The sequence below is a fragment of the Apostichopus japonicus genome, chromosome 1 (assembly GCF_037975245.1).
Source record: "Apostichopus japonicus isolate 1M-3 chromosome 1, ASM3797524v1, whole genome shotgun sequence".
Classification (NCBI taxonomy): domain Eukaryota; kingdom Metazoa; phylum Echinodermata; class Holothuroidea; order Aspidochirotida; family Stichopodidae; genus Apostichopus; species Apostichopus japonicus.
This window is the reverse complement of record NC_092561.1, coordinates 77,347-101,297: the sequence shown is the minus strand read 5'-3', so window position 1 is coordinate 101,297 and position 23,951 is coordinate 77,347. Positions and strand designations below refer to the sequence as shown.

Below are 23,951 nucleotides of genomic sequence, written 5' to 3'. Positions count from 1 at the left end.
GATAAGGTGGGTGTTGAAGGGTAGGTGTAAAGATGACAGAAGGCAAGGTGATAGATGCAAGGTAGGGTGGGTGTAATTGCTGGCAGGTGAGTGGGTGCAGAGGGGGTGAGAGGTACATGTCTAGATGTTATGTATGATGTGATTAATGGTGATGTCAAGATGGTTGGGTGTAAGTCTGGGGCCGGCTGACAGGGTGGTGGCAAAAGAGGGAAGGTGTAACACAGGAGGGGGTGTTTGGGTCAATAGGGGGTGAGAGGGTAAGTTATATGTGGTTTATGATGGGATCATGATGGATGGATGGATGGGTTAAAGGCTGAACCAGCTAATGTAATACAGGGTTATGGAAGAGATACATAGAGGATGCCTTAGTAATTGACTGAAACATCATTTAAAACAGTTGCCGTTAGCACCATAAATAAACGATATGTCTTTAATTGATATGTATAGGTGGATATCCCTGACCTGTCTGTAAATAGTGACCTTTCAGTGGGATGTGTCTTGTAATGCTGAAGTAATGGTGGATATATACAGGAAACAGGACTCCGTTGATTATCTTGCTAACTAAATCTTGAGGGATCCAGTAGGTGACTCCTCAATCTGTGCCAGGATGTATCCTGCTGTGTTTATTGCCACCCATAACAACTTTTAATCTCTTTGTTGTATGGATAAACTTGATGATAGAAGCCACTGAACTTTACGAGTCTCCATATAATATCCTCATTGACTTACATGTACATTAAATTGTCAGACTAACATGATCTGTAATCCCTTGTAGAAGTTCTCACTAGCCAAATGCTACCTACCCATCACTGGATAGCTGACACATTGGCCATTCTTGGCACCTTCAATTTTCCATATCATGGCTATGAAGATTTTAAGCTTTGAGAGCGCAGTCTTTTCATCACTTGTAAACAAGCCTCTTTCAATTCAGCAGTTAACAATTATTGTATGCTACTGACGAAAGGCCTAACATGGTCTCAAGTTGCCTCAATGTTAGCACAACATATACTTCCATTTGTGTACTCTGACATCATGGGGCTACAAGTGTACGACAACAACAAAATTAAATTCTAAACAGAAGCTCTAGGACACAAAAGAAAACTGCATGTATAGTACCCCTCCATTTTATGTAGATACTGCTTGGCGGTGGTAAACAACACAACCAGTTTGGTTTTGGCTGGTACATTTGTTGTCTTGCCCTAAACTTATTGACAATACACCAGTGTCAAAATAGTTCAACTTGACAGTTTCAATAAAACCTAGTGTCTGCTCAAAAGATACATGATTGAAATGTTCTTGTTGAGTTGAGTCTGTCAAAATTATCTGGTCAACAAGCTCAATGCTAACATAGAGAATAACAAAATAGCATTTACACAGTGCAGGCAAGTCTCATGCTGTTTTGCATTCTTGTGTCTCTCATTTGTATTGTTGTAGAGCCCCCTCTATTACTTTGGAATGTCTCGGACAGACGAGTACCAATAATAGATGGAAGAAATGTATGTTGACTCCTTTTCTGGGGTTTCATCTTTTCTTCAAAGATTGATATGTACTGTACGTTTTTTATGATATTTCAGCTCAATGGGGAAGATGTTACCTCAGCCCCTCACCAGCAGGTGGTGCACATGGTTGTTACAGCCCCCGATACCATCGTCATGAAGGTAGTGACGGCACCAAATATCAGAGGACAGGAGGCACTGGAGAAATTAGGTGAGTCAACTCAGTCAGATGTTGGCATGAAGAAAATTTGCTGTGAAACAGAAATAATATGCGTATATCTGGTACTGTCAGGTAGCTACGAACATTATTACATATCACATCATTACAGTAGATAACATGGGTACTTTGAAATGGTTGCATCACATTGGTGCAGCACAATATGACATTACATGGTTTCATTATATTATAACATTATACTAATACATCGCATTATTACAGTACAATACATTATCAACTTACATTGTTACAGTGAAATTGTGGGGAGAAGGTTTTTTCTGTCTCTACTTCCTTGCTGTGGATGTGTGATCCCTCATCACAGGTCCTTCTCATCGTAAGAAAACTTCCTCGTTTTCCACGGAAAACTGATAAAAGATGGCGCTCTTTCTCTTTGAGAGTGCGTCAGTATTTGATGATAATTTTGTAAAACTGTGTGAGCTATTGTTTGTGTCATATAGAGTGCTTCTTTTGCAGATGATTGTCCATCGTTCATTTCAAACTTTTTATTTCAGCGTTTGTCTTGTTCGCTTTTAAAAATTGTAATTCTATCTTGACTCCTCCTTAACACATAACACCTTATCACCGTAACCCTCAGTAGATTGATCAAGATTACTTACTGTAGGGGGTCGCTCCTTGCAGCAGGTGGAAGGAGAAACATAACATTCTCTTGTATTTATTTCAATTTTTTTCTTTGCTTATTTTCTGCTTTTATAGTACAGTCACAAATACATGAGTGAAATTTTGAAACTCTGCTTACATAGTACAAGCAAATCTTCACATGCTGGGTAAAGTGTGTGGGTGTGTGCAGTGAACATCGTACTGCACAATTGAAATGGAAAAGGCTTGTTCTTATATTCTGTAAATTTTTCAAGGTTTAAAGGGAGAGCTATGAAGCCCTAATAAAACTCATCAGTTGCCTTGGGCTCAAATCCTTGCTTCCTTTTTTTTTTCTTTTCTTTTTTTTCATCCTAATTGGTGCAAATTGGAAGTATTTCTCCATCTCATATGATTTTCAAAAATAGTTTCAAAATGCAGTTTGAAAATCTCTGTGCTAAACATGTCTATTTGTTTGTTTGTCAAGTTGGGATAAAATAACTGCAATTTTTCAGTTTGTAGTTTTTTTTCAGTTACAAGTGAAACTTTATGGATCTTGAAAAAATAATTCAGTGAACTAATACATTATTTCAAAACAAAGGCAAAAAAAAGCCCACATTTAATGTCAGTTTGCAGAGTAAAACTGTACATTGATGGTTCAAAGTTGGTCCAAGTTTTACACACTTTAATAACAATTCATTTGTAGAAAATGACTTAAAAGTTTTTTTCACTGGATTTATATCATTGCTTGACACCTGTGAGCTGCAAAAACAAACTGTTGTTACATAGGTCTAATCTGTATCCCTTCCTGTTTTCTTGTTTTTTTCTGATTGTCCCCTTTTCTACTTTCATGTCGGAGTACAATTCCAAAAACTTGTAACACTAAGGTCAGAGGGAGAGTTGCTTTCATCAGAGAACAATGTACTCGAGATATCAGTAATACAATTTCTTATACAAACACAATGTGGTAAATGAAGCATTTGTTTGGAAGTCCTGATAGATTCATGCAAGACCCAATTCTTTTTGTCAGAATTTTTTTTTTTTTTTTTCCGTTTTTTTTCCCCCTGTTTTTTTTTTGTTCGTTTTGTAACCATTAGTGCATAATTTTTCTACGTATCCGGTTCCATACTTGCAGCTGCCAAACACCCCAAGAAATTGAGCCGCTTCCAGCAACGGACGGTGTCCTCCTTCGAGAGTGACACCTGGTCCGTTTGCAGCAGCCTTGGGGAAATGGACGACAGAGATACATTGATAAGACCAGAGGTTGAAATTATATCTATTGGTAGGTCTTAGAGGGTGCAGTTTTCCCCCCTCCCCTTCCTTCTTGTCCCTGCCTGTAGTCTGCACAGATTCTGCCATTTTGATCATAATAAAAAAATTCCTCTTTTAATGTCACCTTGCCTTCCATCGCCTTCTGAGTCCAAGCTTTTTCTTTATTGCCACCAAAAAGCTTGCCTAATGCCTGCCATGTAACACTAAATATATTATTTGCTTGAAATCTCTGTCAGTCTGCTTGAAACTCACCATAAATTTTGTAACCCCTGTTGTTTGTTCAGCCCTGCTTGCATCTTGACCAGGCATTACATAAAACTCACTGTTGTATGTGTGCAAATGCCACATTCTTGTTCTTTTAAAAGAATTTTCTGGTGACAAACAATGTGAAACTTACCTTGAAGAGAAAAATATTCCACAAATGCTACTTGGAAACCCCATCTCAATGTCTTGCCCTAACTCGAGATAGGGGTGATTAACTGTAACCTATTTTGATTGGTGAATCATTCGACTAGTCTTTGGAAGCTTTACTAAGGCTATCATAATCTTCTTATCGATTTATCCTTGAAATCTAATGCTTTTGGAATGTTTGCTTTAATAGTTGTTAAAGTTCTCACTGCATAGAATGTATCTATTTAGTAGAAATTTTGTTTTCCCTCTGTGGATAAATTATAAAGAAAAACCAAAGACACTATGATATGAGGATGTAATTCTTGCCTAACGAGTTCAGATTTCAGCAATTTTGATAAGCAATCAACTTTAGCCACCACAGTATTCTTTTTAACACATCTGCAGTAATAGGGAAGAAGGTTTTGTATTAGCCTAAAGTTTCAGAATGTTTTTAGCCACCAGAAAATCCTTTTTAATTCTATAACAGTGTCAAAGTATTACTGACATTCTTCCTAGCTTGCTTGAGCTACAGCCACCAGTCATCAACAACAAAGTTGTCTGTTGTTTCAGCTTGCTATTTTGTGTGTTGCTATGGGTGGTGTTTATGATGGAACTGCATGGATTCGGCAGAGGGCGCTATCATACTGGTCCTAGCAGAGCCGTATCTCTATACCGCTTTGGGTCCTAATGCGCGTGATCTTCACTGTAATCAGATATATCTAAAGATTTGGTAAAGTGTTGTAATGTATCTCAGTGTATGAGCTAGTTGTGAAAATATGTTAAATAAGATACTGTCTTCAATAATTAACAATTAATAAGTATTAATTTGGGAGACTTGAATTCAAGTACTCACAGGCAAAGCTTAAATTGAGTTAGCATATTTCTAATTGGTTCACGACAAGATGTGTTTGTGTAAAGTTGCCAAATGAACGGAGGGCAACTTTTCATTGCTAATAATGTGCTAGTTATGAGCGGTAAAAAACGGTACATGAGCTTCAATGTGTCACACTTTGTGTGCATTAGGGAATGTGCAGTTAGTTTGCCCAGAAGTGTCCATCAGAGATTCCCCAAAGGAATTCTCAGGGATAACAGAGATCGCAGCTCGTCAAACTAGAAATCGGACCAATGTGACGGCGCCCTCTTTAGACTTAAAGCATGGCTGAAGACCCCTCCCTTTCCATATAAAGAAAAATGCCAACAAATTACAGTTGATACAACCAGAGAATATTCACCCTTCCTTTTCACATCATGAAGGCGAGTTGCTAACTTAGGTGAATTTCTGATCTGCATTTAGTACATGATGAAAGGTATTTGCAAGTATGAAAAATATCTGGGAGACCACAATGTTAATAAATCAATCATATTATTTAATACTCTCTCAAATTGCTGCTCAGTTGTTGAAAAAATCATAAATTATTTCTCTACATTTGAAAACAAAAATTTACCGGAAAATATGCCACCCAAAGGGCAACCCACTGCTTTAATAGCTATAAATAAAAAAGACTTTTGAAAATGTGAGAGACTTTGTTCTTTGGCTTGCATGAAAGCTACATTGTATTCCAATAGCACATTGAAAGTATTTGCTTTTATTGATTGCAAAAGCTGCATTTTAATTAACTATTAAACAGCTGATATAAAACACCTACATGCTCTCATTACGCTCATGCTAAAAGTACTGTTACATATGCTGCACATAGTCGGCTTCAGACTTTCATATTTCTTTAACAGCTTAGAATTCTCTAGTTGCTTGACATTCCATAGAAGTATCAGTATTTATAATAAAAAAACACCTCAGTACCACATTTTCCTCAAACACTTTCATTTGAGTAACTGTACCTTCATATACTTGTGCTGGTCATGCCGTTTCAATGATAAAGGGCATCCCCCCGACCCCACCCATATCCCACTACTGCCAAAATAATAGTTATTCTCCAAATGATACTTTAACCCAAAACTAGTGTAGCGTTGTTCTTATGTAATAGTGTATCACTTTCATGCATGCAACACTTGAGTTTCATTACACACAGTTTTCTAGTCTATCCTTATGTGTTGCTTTTGTACTCAATGTCATCACAAAACTTTTCCATCAGTATCTGTTTTTTTGTTTGTTTTTTTTTGCATCGTGAACTTCACAAATACCAGGGTTGGGTATTCTGATGGGATTTGCTTTGTAATTGTTCCATTGTTGTATAAATGTTTGTAGCACAATCACTTTGTTATCTCGGTGAGCTACACATTCTTGAAAAATGTATGTATATACCTGTTCTTTGTTATGTAGTCATTGTTCCACCCACTGTTTTGTAATAGTGCCATTGTCATTTAAGTTATTTCTTTGTTTCTTTATGGTATCATGCAGACCTCCCAGCAAAACCTTTCAAACCTTTCAAAAACCTTTATTTCAAAACAGCTCTTTATTTTTCAAAAATACTTTTTAAAATCCTTAGAATCCTTTAGTTTAATTTTAAGTTAACACCTTTTTTTGTTTGTACAGATTTAGTTTAGATTAGAAATATTGTATTCAGTAATTTCAGTCATGCTAACCATTGGCCATTCAGTTTTTGTGGACAGCCAGGCATGATTCATGCAGTGATACAAAACAGACTCACAAACAAAAACCAGTTAATGTAAGTCTGGTATTTTAAATAAGGGCCACAGATGATGTAAATATGGGCATAGATGGTGAGTATCTTATAAATTAACTTGATTTTGGACCTTTAAAAACCTTTATTTTCATGTTTGAAGCCTTTAAACACCTTCATTTCTTTGTTTACAACCTTTACAAAATACCTTTATTTTGTTAAAGAGCTGCTGGGAGGTCTGAAGCATGCATCTTGTTAATATCATACATTCTAGCAAAGTGGTTTTTCTCACCCTTGTTTTTTCTCTTGTCTCATTTGTGTTTTTGATGTCACAGACCACATTGTATGCTTTTAAATGTCAAAACTTAAATGTATATACTAAGATGGCCTTTATCATGGTTTATCAGAAAGTCACTTAGTGGCTAATTTTAATGCACAAACAAATATCTTTCCAAGATCAAACAATGGTCAAACTGTAAAACAATTTCTATTTTCCTGTTTTATTGTTACTATTTTGGATAGGAATTTGGCCGAGCAGAAGCTTCCAGACAGGTACACTGGGACACAATTTTGTTAAGAAATTCTCGGCATGCTACAAAAAATATAGTCTGGTGGCGGTTCCAATGTTAGGCATCTTTTCGTCTGAGTATTTGTAGATAGTCTACGATAATTCACAGCGCCAACCTCTTAAAATCCGTAGAGCTCTAGAAGTGGCAGACAGTGTGTTGCTCATTTTAACCGCCGGAGGAAATGTAGCAACATGAAAGACTTTCATGGCCTAACTGTGGAGTAGTTTCTGTCACCTACATCTTGTTCACACTTGAGAACACAAGGGGGATCGGGACCTCCCGTCTTCCCTCGGAGAGGTCGTACAGCTGTACTTGTCTCTTTGAGCAATCATGACTGAACATGCAGTTTGTAATCACATTGTTTACAAATAATAAAGTGTAATCCAGTGAACGTTCACACTACAATCTTGATCCAGGTTGTTCACACTTGAGAACACAAAGGTGGATCGGGACCTCCCGTCTTCCCTCGGAGAGGTCGTACAGCTGTACTTATCTCTTTGAGCAATCATGACTGAACATGCAGTTTGTAATCACATTGTTTACAAATAATAAAGTGTAATCCAGTGAACGTTCACACTACAATCTTGATCCAGGTTGTTCACACTTGAGAACACAAAGGGGGATCGGGACCTCCCGTCTTCCCTCGGAGAGGTCGTACAGCTGTACTTATCTCTTTGAGCAATCATGACTGAACATGCAGTTTGTAATCACATTGTTTACAAATAATAAAGTGTAATCCAGTGAACGTTCACACTACAATCTTGATCCAGGTTGTTCACACTTGAGAACACAAAGGGGGATCGGGACCTCCCGTCTTCCCTCGGAGAGGTCGTACAGCTGTACCTGTCTCTTTGAGCAATCATGACTGAACATGCAGTTTGTAATCACATTGTTTACAAATAATAAAAGTGTAATCCAGTGAACGTTCACACTACAATCTTGATCCAGCAGAGTAAGGATCTTCCCCAAAAGGGACATCACCATCGAGGGGATCTGGGTTAGTTGGGAGAGTTAATGCTACAAAGTCAGTCGCCCTGGTGGAATCAGATCCTCCTTGCATTCTCAAATGTTGAACAAGGCTCTGGACGTGAAGACGTTCCTTCCTCTTCTTGTTTTCTGTTTTCATTTGTCTTTTCTGTCTTTTATTTATTTATTTTTTTTGGTGGAACTTACTTACTCTTCCTTCTACTAGTTTCTAGCTCAAGCGATGGAACAGAGGAACACGGTAGTAGGATTGGAAGTAATCGGCCGATATCCTCGTTCTTCGAGGATGAACTGTTCGATCAGATCGGAGCACAATGCCAAGGTGGTTTATTATCGAAACTTGACTGCAGTGCTAACAAACTAAAAAAATAAATTCATCGACTTTCCTTTCATGAAATGTTTTAATTTTGAAGTGCTACAAATGTTTCTTCTTTCTTCTTCTTCTTCTGTTCTTTAGATTCTTCTGTCTTCTTACTTGCTTGCATGTGATTGCTCCACTTTCTGTTTTTACTGTTTTCTTTGGGATTATTTGGTTCTGTGTTAATTTGCCAGTGTATTTATACAACAACCTTCTGTAGTCATTTTCAATTCTTTTAGTCAACATCTCTTTAGATCTTGGATCTTTCACCTTGTTCCTTTATTAGTCACTTAGAAGAAAAGAAACTCAAACGCCTTCAGCATTTATATTGATCCTTTGTAGTTTTAAAGTTTTTTTTGTAAGATATTGCCAGCATCTTCCTGAAAATAGTCATGGAAATTTTACAGATCGTTTGTCCAGATCACATCGTGGTAAAAACATAGTTTGTATTAAAGAAATTTTTTACTGTTGATACTGGAAAGTGCACCCCATCAGTGCATTGTATGAACCCTAAAACATCCACTTGTTTTTATTCATATAAAATAGTTAGTATCTTGTTGGTGTGTGCATGTTGCATCGGTGAGTATAAAGTGATTATATGTTGTTTGCACGATTGTCTCGGTCAGCCAAATGTTCAGGTCTGGACTAGGGTTGATGAAGCTGTTGTTTGTTATGTAACCTATAAGTATAAAAGGAATTTTCACTTCTTCAATCCACTTGGTGAGTTTTGTCAAGAGTTTTTTTCTTGAAAATACTCTCCTTATGTTTGCTTTTGTAAGTGACTAAAGATGAAGTGTTCCATTCAAGGAGGGTAAAGTGTCTGCAGATTTTTAAGATGCAGGCTCCTTACTTTGTGCAGATAAATGAAAAGGAAGTTAGGTCCTAAGTTGTGTAATTTTCATTTTGACTGTCACATTCAGTTCTTGAGGATGGTATAGCTCGTCACTGCACAAGTATTCTAACTTTGTCTTGTGTCTTGTGTTTTCTTTCAGGACCGAGCACCCCTGTGATGCCACATAATGCTGGTGCGACACCCACCGGACAGCCTCAGCCAGATGACCCTAGAAACTGGCAGTCCACGCTACCGAGTAACGGTATCAGATCCAAGCCCCAGAGACCCACGATGCCTCCTCCCGCTCCAAACAAATTCAACACGGTTGCAAGAATGACTTCAGGTCAGGGCGACAACCTTCGCCACCAAGCTATCCAAGGAGCGTCTCATGACAGGTCTACGGCATTTGAAGTGGATTTAGCGGATGGAGGGATATCAGATGGAGTAAGGAGATATTCAGCTGGATCCGACTCAGCGGTCTCTTCATCACGATCCTCCCCGGCCTCCTCGTATTCCAACACCGCATCATCCACCACTAGCGGAACTGACAGTGCTGTCAACATGCTCTACGATAGGACGGCCTCTGACTCGGGCGCCACTAAATCTCACGCCAAGAAACCCCTCCCACCTCCTCCCATGCGATCTTCATCTCTTCCCACGGATAGTCAATCGAGTGATGGTAGTTCCCAAGGCGAGAGAGTGGACTCGCCGACAGAGCCTCCAAAAACTGGCTTCGCCGCTCTCATCGCTAAGGCGGCCGCAGATAAAAACCGCAAATCTTCAGCTGGCCCCGGTGAGATGCAAGCTTCGCAGCCGGCATCATCGGCTGGGCCAGATCATCGACGATCTTCCGATATGACAGCCTTCGAGATTGCCATGAAAGCCAAGACAAAATCACTCAGAAGGCAAAGTTCGGGTGATGTCTCACCGGGAAAATCTCCAAAGCCGATACCTGAGGTCACCGACGGCTCCTCGGATTTAATGGCGGCGATTGCAAGAAGAAAAGCCAAGGTAGAATCCCAACACAGTGGCAGTGACATAGAGTCAAAGATCAAAAACTTTAAGAGCCAGGAGGGACAGGACCGTGTAATGGACAATGCCCCCCTGGCCAGCGCCTTAGCCAAGAGGCGTTCAACGATGGAACAGGTCAGCTCAGATGAATCAAGTGAGTCCCCCCACGGATCACCCAAACGCCAGCCAGCACCCCCACCTGTAAAACAGCCTTCCATAGAGGATAAAACATCGAAACCAAGTCACAGACCACCACTACCCCCCGTCAAAGTCAAGGAGAAACCACCTCCTCCACGGCCCAGGACTGCCTTAAAGCCACAACCTCCTGCTAAAGCCGGTAAACCTAGTCATGTATCTTCCAAAGCTGATAACGAACCTTCAAGAGTTGAAACTTCTGACACTGCCATTTCTTCAGGGGGCGTGGTTCTAGCCCCTCCTGCCCTGTACAATGATCGCTCCTTGGAGAGGACGCAGAGACCTAGCAGGGACCATTTGTCAGAGACGGGGAGCGTCTCTTCCTCGCAGTCTTCGTTATCGACTGTTTCTAACATGTCCACAGATCCCAGCAGTAGTAACGACAGCTCAGAAAGCACAGATAGACTAGACACCATGGATTCGACAAACTCCCTAAAGTCCAGCTCGTCCACAAGCAGCTCGGTGGTTACCGTTAAGTCAAACTCCGATCCAGAAATCATCAGCGAAGGCAACAGTCCAGATGTAAATGGGAAGAGTGGTAAGTAGCTTCTGGTCAGCTTTGTTTGATGCTATGTTTCTATGTCACGCCAAACACTTCTTGGAGGTAGCAGGTTTGAGGAGGATGGAGGGAGGATGCTGTCTAAATTGAATGCAGTCGATCCCATTGTCATTCTACAAGAACAAAGAGTCGGATTTGCTGTCTTAATGGCAAAATTTTTCTCAGACGTAGTCTTGAAGAATAACTGACATAGTGTGCAAAGCAGAAACGATAACCTTTTGGTCGTTGGGTCATCAGTTCTGCCACCAAGTTTTAGCAGTCCATTGGGACGGGACCACTGATTTTACGTACAGTAACACCCATGACATACTGCTTGTATTCAATGAGGTTCCACAAGTAAGCTTTTAGATTTGGGTCAAGTTCAATTTTCAAAAAGGACAGTTTACTCAAAATCCACCATTGTTGATAGCAAATCTCCATTGTTGTTGTTGCATTGTGTGTCACGTATGTGGTTTCGGAACGATAAACTTGTCTCTCTTATGTTGTTGTTGTAAATTGTAATAGTTGTGACAGGGTCTCTAACTCTATCATTTTCCAACTTTTGAAGAGATTGTATAGAATGATGGTGCACTTACCTAATTATATTCCCCTCCCATTCAAAAAAGCGTCAGAATTTGTTTCACGTGGAGAACTTAACAATGTGGGAGGAAACATGATCCAATGGTATGAGTCATTTGTAAAATTTTATTGCAAGGGTCACTCATGGTTCTATATGCTTTTTTTTTTTCTTCTTTTCTACTTCATGTTCCCATATTAAATGGGAATTTGACATTTATTGAGCGATCTTTCTTGCTATCTAGCAGATATTAATAAAAGCTGAACGGATGGTTTTCAAGGATGTAATGCAAACATTTCTTTCCTTTCATAATTTTCCGACAGATTCGTCGCGTGGAATCCCGTCGAAACCTGCTGCGGAATGGACGGCCTCAGAAGTGTCGGAATGGTTGTCGTCTATCAACATGGCGGATTACATCAACGATTTTGTAGACAACGAAATCACAGGTGAACATCTAATGTCATTAACAAAGGAGGACCTGATGGAACTTGGTGTTAAACCGTTAGGACATAAAAAGGCTATTATGAAAGCAATAGAGAAGCTCTCATAACCTTCAGATCTCATGTTGAGAGGCAGCTCATCTTCTAACAGTGAGAGGTTGATCTCTGCTCAGCAAGAGGGAGCTCATCTTCTAACAGTGAGAGGTTGATCTCTGTTTAGCAAGAGGGGGCTCATCTTCTAACAGTGAGAGGTTGATCTCTGCTTAGCAAGGGGGGGCTCATCTTCCCTCAGCGCGAGTGTGATATCTGTTCAGCAAGAGGGGGTTATCTTCATGCAGGGAGAGGTTCATCTGTGCTCAGTAAGAGGGCTGTCTGCACTACTTGATGGGGTTATAGTTCCTCGTCTTAGAGGCTCAGAGGTCGTCGTGTTCATCAATGGTAGTGGTAATGCTATACGGATGAAATCTCGCTTAGACTGTATGAACCACAATTTTCATGGGCATAAATCGATGTAACACGGTCAGAGCCCGGCAGGATTCGGTTGCCAAGGAACCATACTCTTATGGTAATAGAACATTGTGCACCGTGCATTGGTAAAACACTACACTGTATCGGCACCATACAGTATATGACAATGTGAAGCAACTGCCTGCCCGTGTTTAGTGACTAGCATTTCTGAGATGTGAAAACTATGATTATTCATAACTTTACAATGAATATATACACTTTGAAAGTGATGTCAACTTGACTTTTTCAGTTAAGAAACCTCTGCATTAGTTAAACAAGTTTTCTGTTAAATGTCAAAGCTTACCACCAATTCATGTTAGCCAATTCATGTTAAATATGATGGCAATGAGAAATTTGATGAATTTCCCTGTGGTTATTGATGTAGATTTCCTCACCATCCCTGTTACCCTGACCCCACCACCACCACTGTCAAAACAGACTCCCTGTACTTTGTGTGTGAGTACCTGTCAGCACACTATCTGTTAGTGAATTAAGTCAATGAGAGGCAATTAAAGTTAATGCACAAAGGTGGTTGACATGATTTGTCATCGCCCTTACTATTGTTTCAAGGAATTTAAAGAAATTATTTTGTGAAAGAAACAGTCAATATCAAAACTGACGATAAACCGACACAAAAATAACTGGTTAAATGAGTTATTTTGCTGAAAACAGAGATTGTGATCGACAACCATCTTACAGCTTTTGACCTTAATATGAAAAGGTTATGTAACATTTCTTCTTGGTTCAAATCAAATTCTCAGTCCTTATCTAAATTTTGGTTAGCCCCTTCCCCATTTTACTTACCTCCCCCCCCCCCCCGACTGTGTGACACTTTATAGTACATTCCTAATCTGTTTCAGTCTTGACTTTGTTAGACTGTTAGATGAGTACAATCATATTTCATGTCTATTCTTATCATTTTTGTAAATTGTATTATTAATCAATGGCAATTAGGATGAGTATTCATAGCATTTCATTATTGATATGGTAATTAGGGACATATTCAAAACATTAAAGTATTCATTTAAGTGTTATATTAGACATCAGTCTACTGTACACAGTCGCCTTTGTACAGGTCCATAGCCAGGAATTCTTAGTTGGATTGGTAAGCAGCAGTAATAAAGAATGGCACAATGATGGTGACACAGGTGGGTGGAGAGGGCACAGAGGTCTGTACAGGGGGAGGGACATGGCCCCTGTTGCCCATGCACTCATCGAGCTTGGGGATCATATATGCATGTAGCCTTAGTATTCATTATGATTAAATTATGATACCACTTTATATTGTATTCACAGGATATCACTTATAAACCTAATACATATTTTATAATGACTTTGATAATGTATTCACTAAATCCCATGATAATTTTTGGCATAATTACTGTGTATTAATAAGATGCATAATTCCACTTATTTTGGTCACATCCGATAGATTAGTCTGGACTCTGATGACCCTGTTTTACTTGTTTGCTTTAATGAAACATCCCTGATAATAGGGGTGTAAAAGTTGGCTGCTTCTACTTGGAGCAGTAAAGAACAAACAAGGATTCTTATCATTAAACATTTGTCGTAACAGACTTCATATAATCTACTACTTGAAGTATAATTTCTTTTCTAACATCTTTTAATTATTTTTTTTTCTGTTTGATTTTAGTTTAGTGTTTTTCATCTTCTCTAACAAATCTGTTTGTTTCTTCCTTTTGTGTTTGTTGGTTTCTTTGTTTGATTTTTGTTTTGCCTTTTTGAGTTACAAAGATAAAAATGCACCAAGTATCTTTCTTGTTAAAAATTTTTTGGGAAAAAAATGCTATATTGATAAATTTACTATCAGCTGTTTTTAGATGGTTTAGACAAAGTTTATGGCAGAATGAATCTATTACTAGTAATACAATTTTTTTTTTTTTTAGCTGCTGGTTGGCTATTGTAAATATTTAAATAAAGCTATGAATATGCATACAAAGTACTGATACTCCAACATTCAGGCAATGGATTTTAGTCAATTAATGGTTGCAAATCAGATATTGTTTTCTTTCGTTCTTTTTTTCCATTGTCTTAGGCCAAATTGTTTCTAATTAACAGTCACATCAAAATCTTAATTGTTAACCGGTTGAAGTTATGACAATAATGAGTAAACAAGGCTTTGGGAAATGAACAGATGATTATAATCTATTCGTAAGTTATATATGTAACCTTATTAAAGTCAAATAAGGTTAATAAAACAAAGATTACACTCCTAATTTGGTGAATGCTGTTTTTCAAGTAATGTTTCCTTAGGCTTTCCTCAGCTCAGGAGAGGATAGAAGGAAGGGGGAGAGCAGTGGGAGGGGGTGGGGGGAGAGGGGATGGGATGTAAGCCTTATGAAGTAATACTTGAGAAAACTCTCCTGTTTGTAAAAAGAATGGCCAAGTAAATGCCTTTTTGTGTCTTCAAACTTTATTTGTGTGGTATTTAATAAAGATGGCAGTTTTTAATTAAGAGGCTGAACACTAACCATTTTCAAATAGCTTTTGGCGAGTTTACCGGCGATGACTTAAAACAACTGTTATTTTTGTTCTTTTTCTACTGAAACAAATGAGATTGAGAATGGAATCTGTAAGTATTTGATGTTTAGACACTTGTATATAACTGATGCATTGTTTGGAACATGAATGAAATGCTTCTTAGACATATCAAAATTGCATAATTCTAGAAATGTATTGTATGGATGATTTTTATAAATACTTAAGATGTAATATAAAGAAGATAATGGATATACTAATGGAATAAATTTGTAATCAGAACAAAGTAACAGCATATTTTCCTGATTTTTTTTAAAATTTTCTTTGAATAAACGGTATTTAACCATTTTTGGCTTCGATAAAAGCGTTTTATTCTAATAATTGCACTTCTTGACACTTTAAAACATATCACTTTGGAATAGTATTACAGTAAGTTAGGATTGTTATAATACAACTTAACTTGTTGTTTTTAAAACTGGTACTAGCTGCTTGTACCAGCTACCCACATCATTCAGTTACTAGCTACCGGTGCTAGTTACCAGTACTAGCTACCCGTGCCAGCCACCTGTGCTAGCTACCAGTTCTAGCTACTGGTGCTACTAGTACTACTTTGATTTGTCAGGCCCACCACATACCGAGCCGGTTGTTATGAAATCCAGGCAAGTGATGAAGGAAACCTTATAGGTAGAGATTTCCATGTACTTTGAAAAGAAAGTAATAGGGCGCCATCCATTCAGTGGTTGAATATGCAAGTTACCATGGGTTCTGACTAGCCCCCATGCAAAGATATAAACAGCAGGAATTATCAGGGCCTCTACCACTGGGAACGTTGGCCCCCTCCGTCCATCCAGATACTTCACAGCAATGATTTTCATGCAATCATGAAGCAGCCACAGGTGACATTTTTAACACCAATGATCTCTGTTTTTTACCTCCTGTTTGCAATAGTACTGGAGGGGGGGGGGGGGAGGGATTTTGAGCCAATATTATCTTTGTTTACGATTGCATAATTCAAGATGATTTGTTGCCTTTTAAAATTAGCGGAATGTCCATAATGTTCAAACAAAAGATGTAATCACGTGTGGCTTTAAAAATTTACTACAAAAGAATAAGAATCAAAATATTTATCTTGTATAATAAATACTGTGGAATGTAGGTTTTGGTCCTGAGATATTAAATTAAGACAAAATCAACAATATTTCATATTTTGTATAAATATTAGAAAATGTTTTTTTTTTGTACAATGTTTTTTATTATTATATATAGCTAAATTACTGTAATGGAGAGCATAAGAGGATAATTTGATTTGATATAAGCATCAAGAAATTATTGCAAAATATGTAATTTCTCTGTTGCAATTTCAAAAAGAATATTATTTAATTTACTCTGAATTAAAAAACCTATTAATTTACTTAAGTAGCAAGTTTTGTACAATTGGATCTCACAGAACACAGTACCGATACAATAAATGGATAAAGTGCAGGTGATGGATTTAACTGTTATAAAAATTGTTATTGAACAGTGTTTGATAAAGAAATTATATTCTTAGTATTTTACAAAATGTGTTGTGTTGGTTTCTTTCAGTTGTCTTTATCTCGTTTTTGTCAAGTTAAACAACAAAAGTGGGTACAGATAAACTCAATCAATTCATAATCCTAAAACTTCAAAGTTTCCCTGGCAACCACGAGGAAGTACAGGTTGGGGGATGGGTTCGAGGGGGTGTAACGATCTCCTTCCACTCTCGATGTCATTGGTTTGACCTATGTTTATGAAGGTCATAGAACTGCATGCTGAATTTTGGGTCGCTAGATATTGCCTGGGTTTGGATGTAACCTTCTTTGACCACACCTCACAAAGGAGGAGCAAATTCAACAGGCAACATAACAAAAGAGTGGAAAAAAGTTTAAAATTTGTATTCTTAGTTTCAAATTTATTTTTAAATATTGCCAATTCTGTGCTGTGAAAATACAAAATACTGAAGAGCTTTTAAAGAAAGACATTTTTAAAAGGAAGCAAAAAGTAATCTTTGTCATTTCAAAGAAAGTAAATGTTATTGTTTGTCAATCAATACAGTGGCAAAGGACAGAAAAAAGGCTCCTTAATGCCACAGCTTATCCAAATGGGACATTTTTTATTTTAAAAACTGTACTGTCATGCCATGCTTCAAAGCAGTTGTATTGCCAGTTTGAGCGGTATGAATATATGTTTCAATCAGATTGAGGTTAGAACTGTTCATACTGCCAGTACTAGTGCTTTGAAGCATGATATGAGAGGACAGTATACAGTGGTATTAGCATTTGAAAATTGTCCCAACTGGCTGAAGCAGCTATATATATATATATATATATATATATACACGTTTATTTATATTCCCACATTACCAGCCTTACAAATTTATTCCTCTTGAAGCCAATTTCTAAATGTCACAGGTGGATACCACAATATATGGACCTAAGATCATTTGCCAGTATCAAAATTAGTACACAATAATTTCCTTTATGTGAATAGTCCAATCTCCAAAAAAGAAGTAAAGATTGGGAAGAAATACATTTTAAGACACTTTATCAGAGAAAAACTTAAGGCAGCCTCTTTTTAAGATATGAATCAAAATTTTTGTTTCACCAAAATTGGAATTAAAAAAAATATGATTTTCACACATTATTGCTAAAATCTTAAAACTAGAATAAAAAAAATCTACAAATAATGAAAAGATTTCAATGGTTTGTAATTTTTTCTTCATGATTATGTTAAGGTGCTCCACTAAACTAATTATTCATTTGTTTTTTGTTTGTTTTGTTTTTGAAAACAAAAGATATAAAAACATTGATACATCGAAAGGACTATTTAGACCATAAATGCACCAATTAAACTCTTTTGAAAGTGATCCTGAAGAACAAGTTTAATTAGTGATGTCCCTATGTTTACAGCTTTTCAAAATATAACAAAAAGTTGATTAAATTTAGTTGGAATGAAAACCTCTTAATAAATCATTGGATGAAAACGGCGGGACTTGTGTCTCGAAATTGACCATCTGCTGTTGTACTTGGCAATACTCTGACAATGCTTGGTAGCATTTGTCGAAAAAATATTTCACTAAAGGAGATACAAAACCAAAGTCATCATTATTGATCTTTGTGATAGAGATCACAGATAACTGTCATCACAACATCCCAATAAAGCATAGAGATCACAGATAACTGTCATCAAAACATCCCAATAAAGCATAGAGATCACAGATAACTGTCATCACAACATCCCAATAAAGCATAGAGATCACAGATAACTGTCATCACAACATCCCAATAAAGCATAGAGATCACAGATAACTGTCATCACAACATCCCAATAATGCATAGAGATCACAGATAACTGTCATCACAACATCCCAATAAGGCAAAGGAAAGAATCTTATTCAATTTGTAATCTATATCACATATTTAACATCCTTTGACTCACAAGGCTGAAAACTTGATCATGTCTAAACATGACACCATAGGGCCACACAGGTTTCAATTTCTATGATGTTTGTTTTTCTGTAATGGAAATGTGTTTTGCAAAGCTGAATCGAAATTTTTGAACCTCAATGCTGACTGTCAAAATTATACCTTGAAAATATGAAATGAAAACAAAGAGAAATTAGGTGTCAGATCCACGTGGCACTGTGACATCACAAATTTACAAATCGATGTCTCAGACAAGACTTATAAACTAGAATATCTGCCAAATGGAACAAGAGCTGTTGGGGAAGTTAATCTACACAAAGATCTCTGTCAGATAAGCCTTATTTTGTGTCTCCTTCAAGCAAAAGTCTTTTCTTTAAGATCAATATATTGCCATCTACAGCAATCCATTTTATTTTTAAATGTCAGTCATTACAACACAATTTTGAATTCATTTAGCCAAGGTGAACCAAAAAGAGTTACAAGTATAAATAAACATGAACCAAACTAAATGTCACCCAGACTTTACACACAAAAAAATTAAATTAGAAATGTTTACATTGTTCTCAAGTTCTTATTAATGCACAACTGGAAGATAAATGAATTGTAAAAATACCTTCTTTATGACATATCTCATCTCCCTTTCAAATTCCAATATCAATCAATCAAAAAGTCAATAAATTAAAAGTAGAACGATGTCAAAACTACTTACACGTATTTCACCTTGTGACCTACAAAATACCTCTATGTGACTGATTCAATCTTAGGATAAAAATCCAAGCTTTCTCTTACATTGAAAAAAACTATTATAGTTTGGAAGGATGATAACAATTTCATTGCAAAGCATTCCGGCAAGATGTGATAATTCTTAACAGTCCCTCATGGCAAGAATGTTGCTTTATAAGAAATTATGGGAACTTGAGGTATACCTTCATTTTTTTCCTTCAAATTTCCACAATAAATCATAATTTTCAAAGCATGATTTATATTTATATAGTGCCTAGTTCATCATTTTTTTCTTCAGCAAGTGAGTCAAATTATATCACAAACCTTTTTTTTTTCTTTTTCAATGAAGTGACAACTTCATCCATTTTACCATCAATTTTTTCGAGATAACAGGTAAATCGTTTGCAAGTTTTAATAAAATGATGAATTTCTTTCTTTTTTCTTTTTAAATTGACTATTTCATGATTTAGTTGCCAAGTGGCAAAAGGATCACTAATACTAAATGTCACCATTCCATATATACATACACAAATACACACACACACCTTTACATTTTCTAGCCACATATGCAGAATAGTACATATGAAGGTCATCTCTATTATATTTTGGAATGGTCATTTTTTATAATAAGTTTTAAAATTCAATGGACGAATACATTGATAAGCCAGTGAGGCTTCTTCGTGAGTTCCTGCTTGCAGGAGGATCTAAAATACATACGTACATACACACATACATACATACACACATACTTACAAATTTGACGACATTATCTTTGGATTCTCTCTTCAGACATAATTGTTAGATGTTAACCCATTATTTGCAAATCCTAAAGAAATCTTGCAAAGAACAATCCTTTATCTTCCTGTCAGCATTAAAACAACAAGATTAACACCAATTTCGCTTTGACAAATCTGTTAAAAGGTTAAAGGAGTCCACAGACGGACGTAGCATCTTACAATCTGCTACTGATTGTTACGTTGGTTCTGTCCCGCTGGAGAAAACAGCTGTTTATTAAAACTAGTCTATAGACCAGTCGCTTGGACAGTTCACTAGTTGAGGAAGAATTTCCAAAAGTCCTAAATTGTAACCTGCACTCAAAGTAGCTGGTGCTTTGAATCCGTGGACTACCATCCTTATAAAGCTCGGGTCCATTCATTCCTAGGATCCCTGTTAATCTTGGGGGGGGGGGGTTCTTAAAGCAAAAAGGAGTTCACAGGGATTCTTTGAAAAAATATGAGGCCTTAATAAAAGCGGGGGGAGGGGGAGGGGGGTCTGTTTACATTTTACTACTGACTTATATAAGCTGTCCAAACAGTCACAACAGTCTATTTTCCCTATGCAGGTGGGGATGCATTGGGAGTGTGGGTGGAATGAAAGGTTGACACATCAAATCCAATTTGTACCTCCTTTAAATCAAAGTCACAATTTCAAGAGTTTTCTCTTCTTCTTTCTCTTACAGGTAGTTTCATTTAGCTGCCTATCGGTCTTTCTACTTCCATTTCTAAGCTGTTGTACTTTTTTCGCTTCTTTGATCGAAACCTTTTCAGGATGCTCCCACTCCTCTCAGATTTAGTGCGCTTTGGTATTTTCTCTTCTGAATCGCTCATTTTGTTATATTCTTCTTTCTTGCTACTCAGGCCATCAATTTCATCTCCAGAATTCTTGTCAACCTGGATGATATCTGAAAAACAAAATTATTAAACAAATCATGAACACAAAAACATTTCATTGCATAATACACAACTGCATTGTTTTCAAATAGCTCCCTCAAACTTAAATCAGTTACAGTTTTGGCGCAGTATATTTATTGGTTCTCACTGAATTCATTTCATTTATTGTTTCTCTTCACAACAACATACAAGTATAAAACAAATGAGCTTACAGAACACCAGGTTGATGTTATGAGTCATGAAAAGAAAAGCGTACCAAAAACAAAGCCTGGTGGGCTTGAAGAGAGGACGCTCTCCAAATCGAGAGAGAAACATTAGTCATGGAAAAGTTGGCCAGAGAAAAAAGTAAGGCCCACAGTCCACCCTGATCATAAGAAATCTATAACATTCCATTCCAGCTTGAATTGGCCCAGTACAGTCCACCCTGATCATAAGAGATCTATAACATACCATTCACAGCTTGAATTGGCCCAGGACAGTCCACCCTGATCATAAGAAATCTATAACATTCCATTCCCAGCTTGAATTGGCCCACAGTCCATCCTGATCATAAGAGATCTATAACATACCATTCACAGCTTGAATTGGCCCAGTACAGTCCATCCTGATCATAAGAAATCTATAACATACCATTCACAGCTTGAATTGGCCCAGGACAGTCCACCCTGATCATAAGAAATCTATAACATACCATTCACAGCTTGAATTGGCCCAGTACAGTCCACCCTGATCATAAGAAATCTATAACATACCATTCACAGCTTGAATTGGCCCAGTACAGTCCACCCTGATCATAAGAAATCTATAACATACCATTCACAGCTTGAATTGGCCCAGTACAGTCCACCCTGATCATAAGAGATCTATAACATACCATTCACAGCTTGAATTGGCCCAGGACAGTCCACCCTGATCATAAGAAATCTATACCATACCATTCACAGCTTGAATTGGCCCAGTACAGTCCACCCTGATCATAAGAAATCTATAACATACCATTCACAGCTTGAATTGGCCCAGGACAGTCCACCCTGATCATAAGAAATCTATAACATACCATTCACAGCTTGAATTGGCCCAGTACAGTCCACCCTGATCATAAGAAATCTATAACATACCATTCACAGCTTGAATTGGCCCAGGACAGTCCACCCTGATCATAAGAAATCTATAACATTCCATTCCAGCTTGAATTGGCCCAGTACAGTCCACCCTGATCATAAGAGATCTATAACATACCATTCACAGCTTGAATTGGCCCAGGACAGTCCACCCTGATCATAAGAAATCTATAACATTCCATTCCCAGCTTGAATTGGCCCACAGTCCATCCTGATCATAAGAGATCTATAACATACCATTCACAGCTTGAATTGGCCCAGTACAGTCCATCCTGATCATAAGAAATCTATAACATACCATTCACAGCTTGAATTGGCCCAGGACAGTCCACCCTGATCATAAGAAATCTATAACATACCATTCACAGCTTGAATTGGCCCAGTACAGTCCACCCTGATCATAAGAAATCTATAACATACCATTCACAGCTTGAATTGGCCCAGTACAGTCCACCCTGATCATAAGAAATCTATAACATACCATTCACAGCTTGAATTGGCCCAGTACAGTCCACCCTGATCATAAGAGATCTATAAAATACCATTCACAGCTTGAATTGGCCCAGGACAGTCCACCCTGATCATAAGAAATCTATAACATACCATTCACAGCTTGAATTGGCCCAGTACAGTCCACCCTGATCATAAGAAATCTATAACATACCATTCACAGCTTGAATTGGCCCAGTACAGTCCACCCTGATCATAAGAAATCTATACCATACCATTCACAGCTTGAATTGGCCCAGTACAGTCCACCCTGATCATAAGAAATCTATAACATACCATTCACAGCTTGAATTGGCCCAGGACAGTCCACCCTGATCATAAGAAATCTATAACATACCATTCACAGCTTGAATTGGCCCAGTACAGTCCACCCTGATCATAAGAAATCTATAACATACCATTCACAGCTTGAATTGGCCCAGGACAGTCCACCCTGATCATAAGAAATCTATAACATACCATTCACAGCTTGAATTGGCCCAGTACAGTCCACCCTGATCATAAGAAATCTATAACATACCATTCACAGCTTTCTTGTGGCTGGTGAGAGATGCCTTTTTTGCAAGGTTAGAGGTACTGCTGCTAACTGAACCACTTCCTTCCGAAACACCTTTGCTCTCTTGAACAGAAGTGTTACTTCCACTAAGGACCTCATAAGATCCTACCAAAACCGATCAAGAAGGGAAGAAAGAGAAACAGAAACCGGGTGATAAGATTAACTTTGAAAATTGTTTTCTCTGAATTATTTAATTGTGGGCCCGACATATCCGTCCTATAGCAGGATCGTCTTCAAAAGGAAAACATCACACTAAGGACATGATGAAAACTAGACAGATGCATGGACCAATTAACAAGGGTTAATTGGACCAATTAACCAATGCAAAAACTTGAGGGCAAAATTGGAAAGAACAAAAGGGCAGTAAGAAGAAAGGGCAGAGGAGGTGCTAAAGAGTGAAACAATTGCAGCTTATTTGTTTATGGGAACTTAGAAAGAAAAGGGGGGTTAGGATGAAAGGGTAGGCATGTGTCCAACCCTTGTTAAAAGATCCTGCCAGGGTTCAAATATCTTTCCCTTAAACCTTATTCCTATTTATATTTTGTCTTAAGCATTGCTTTTTGCAGAAAATAAGCAGTTCGTAGACAGCATAGTGTTTTGTTTTTTCTCCTTTCCTCTTAAACTCAAAGAAAGGCATTGTTATATTTCACTAGGTTTTTTTTCTCTTTTTTCTCTCTATTGGAATTAGTTCAGATGAGTTGTTTATTCATCAATTCCCAGCTGACCATGAATGTTAAAAGCTGTGTCATTATAAACTAACACCTTGATGATTTTAATGCATGATATCACCTTTCTTATAGCAGTACTTAAAGGCATTGAAGACTCGCCCCAAACCGCCTGCCCCGCTCTGAAAAAGTTAACTATCTGTTG

At 37.6% G+C, this 23,951-nt stretch overlaps 2 protein-coding genes across 14 annotated transcripts in view; one reads left to right on the top strand and one right to left on the bottom strand.

The window, feature by feature from the left end:
• The window catches only part of LOC139967299 (uncharacterized), a 142,296-nt gene extending 126,948 nt beyond the window's left edge, over positions 1 to 15,348 (top strand). For 4 of the 10 annotated variants that reach the window (XM_071971594.1, XM_071971288.1, XM_071971523.1 and 1 more), the window contains 5 exons: positions 1,575 to 1,707; positions 3,443 to 3,589; positions 8,310 to 8,423; positions 9,452 to 11,035; positions 11,936 to 15,348. In XM_071971594.1, coding sequence (XP_071827695.1) covers positions 1,575 to 1,707; positions 3,443 to 3,589; positions 8,310 to 8,423; positions 9,452 to 11,035; positions 11,936 to 12,162 — 2,205 coding nt within the window. In that variant the 3' untranslated portion in view covers positions 12,163 to 15,348. Of the gene's footprint in view, positions 1 to 1,574; positions 1,708 to 3,442; positions 3,590 to 7,070; positions 7,101 to 8,309; positions 8,424 to 9,451; positions 11,036 to 11,935 lie in introns of all 10 variants that reach the window. The other 6 variants (XR_011792969.1, XM_071971034.1, XM_071971120.1 and 3 more) reach the window with 6 other exon arrangements.
• A 938-nt stretch (positions 15,349 to 16,286) lies between these two features.
• The window catches only part of LOC139967717 (uncharacterized), a 44,316-nt gene continuing 36,651 nt past the window's right edge, over positions 16,287 to 23,951 (bottom strand). For all 4 annotated transcript variants that reach the window (XM_071971939.1, XM_071972022.1, XM_071971854.1 and 1 more), the window contains 2 exons: positions 23,046 to 23,186; positions 16,287 to 20,905 (listed from right to left, as the gene is read on the bottom strand). In XM_071971939.1, coding sequence (XP_071828040.1) covers positions 20,694 to 20,905; positions 23,046 to 23,186 — 353 coding nt within the window. In that variant the 3' untranslated portion in view covers positions 16,287 to 20,693. The remainder of the gene's footprint in view (positions 20,906 to 23,045; positions 23,187 to 23,951) is intronic.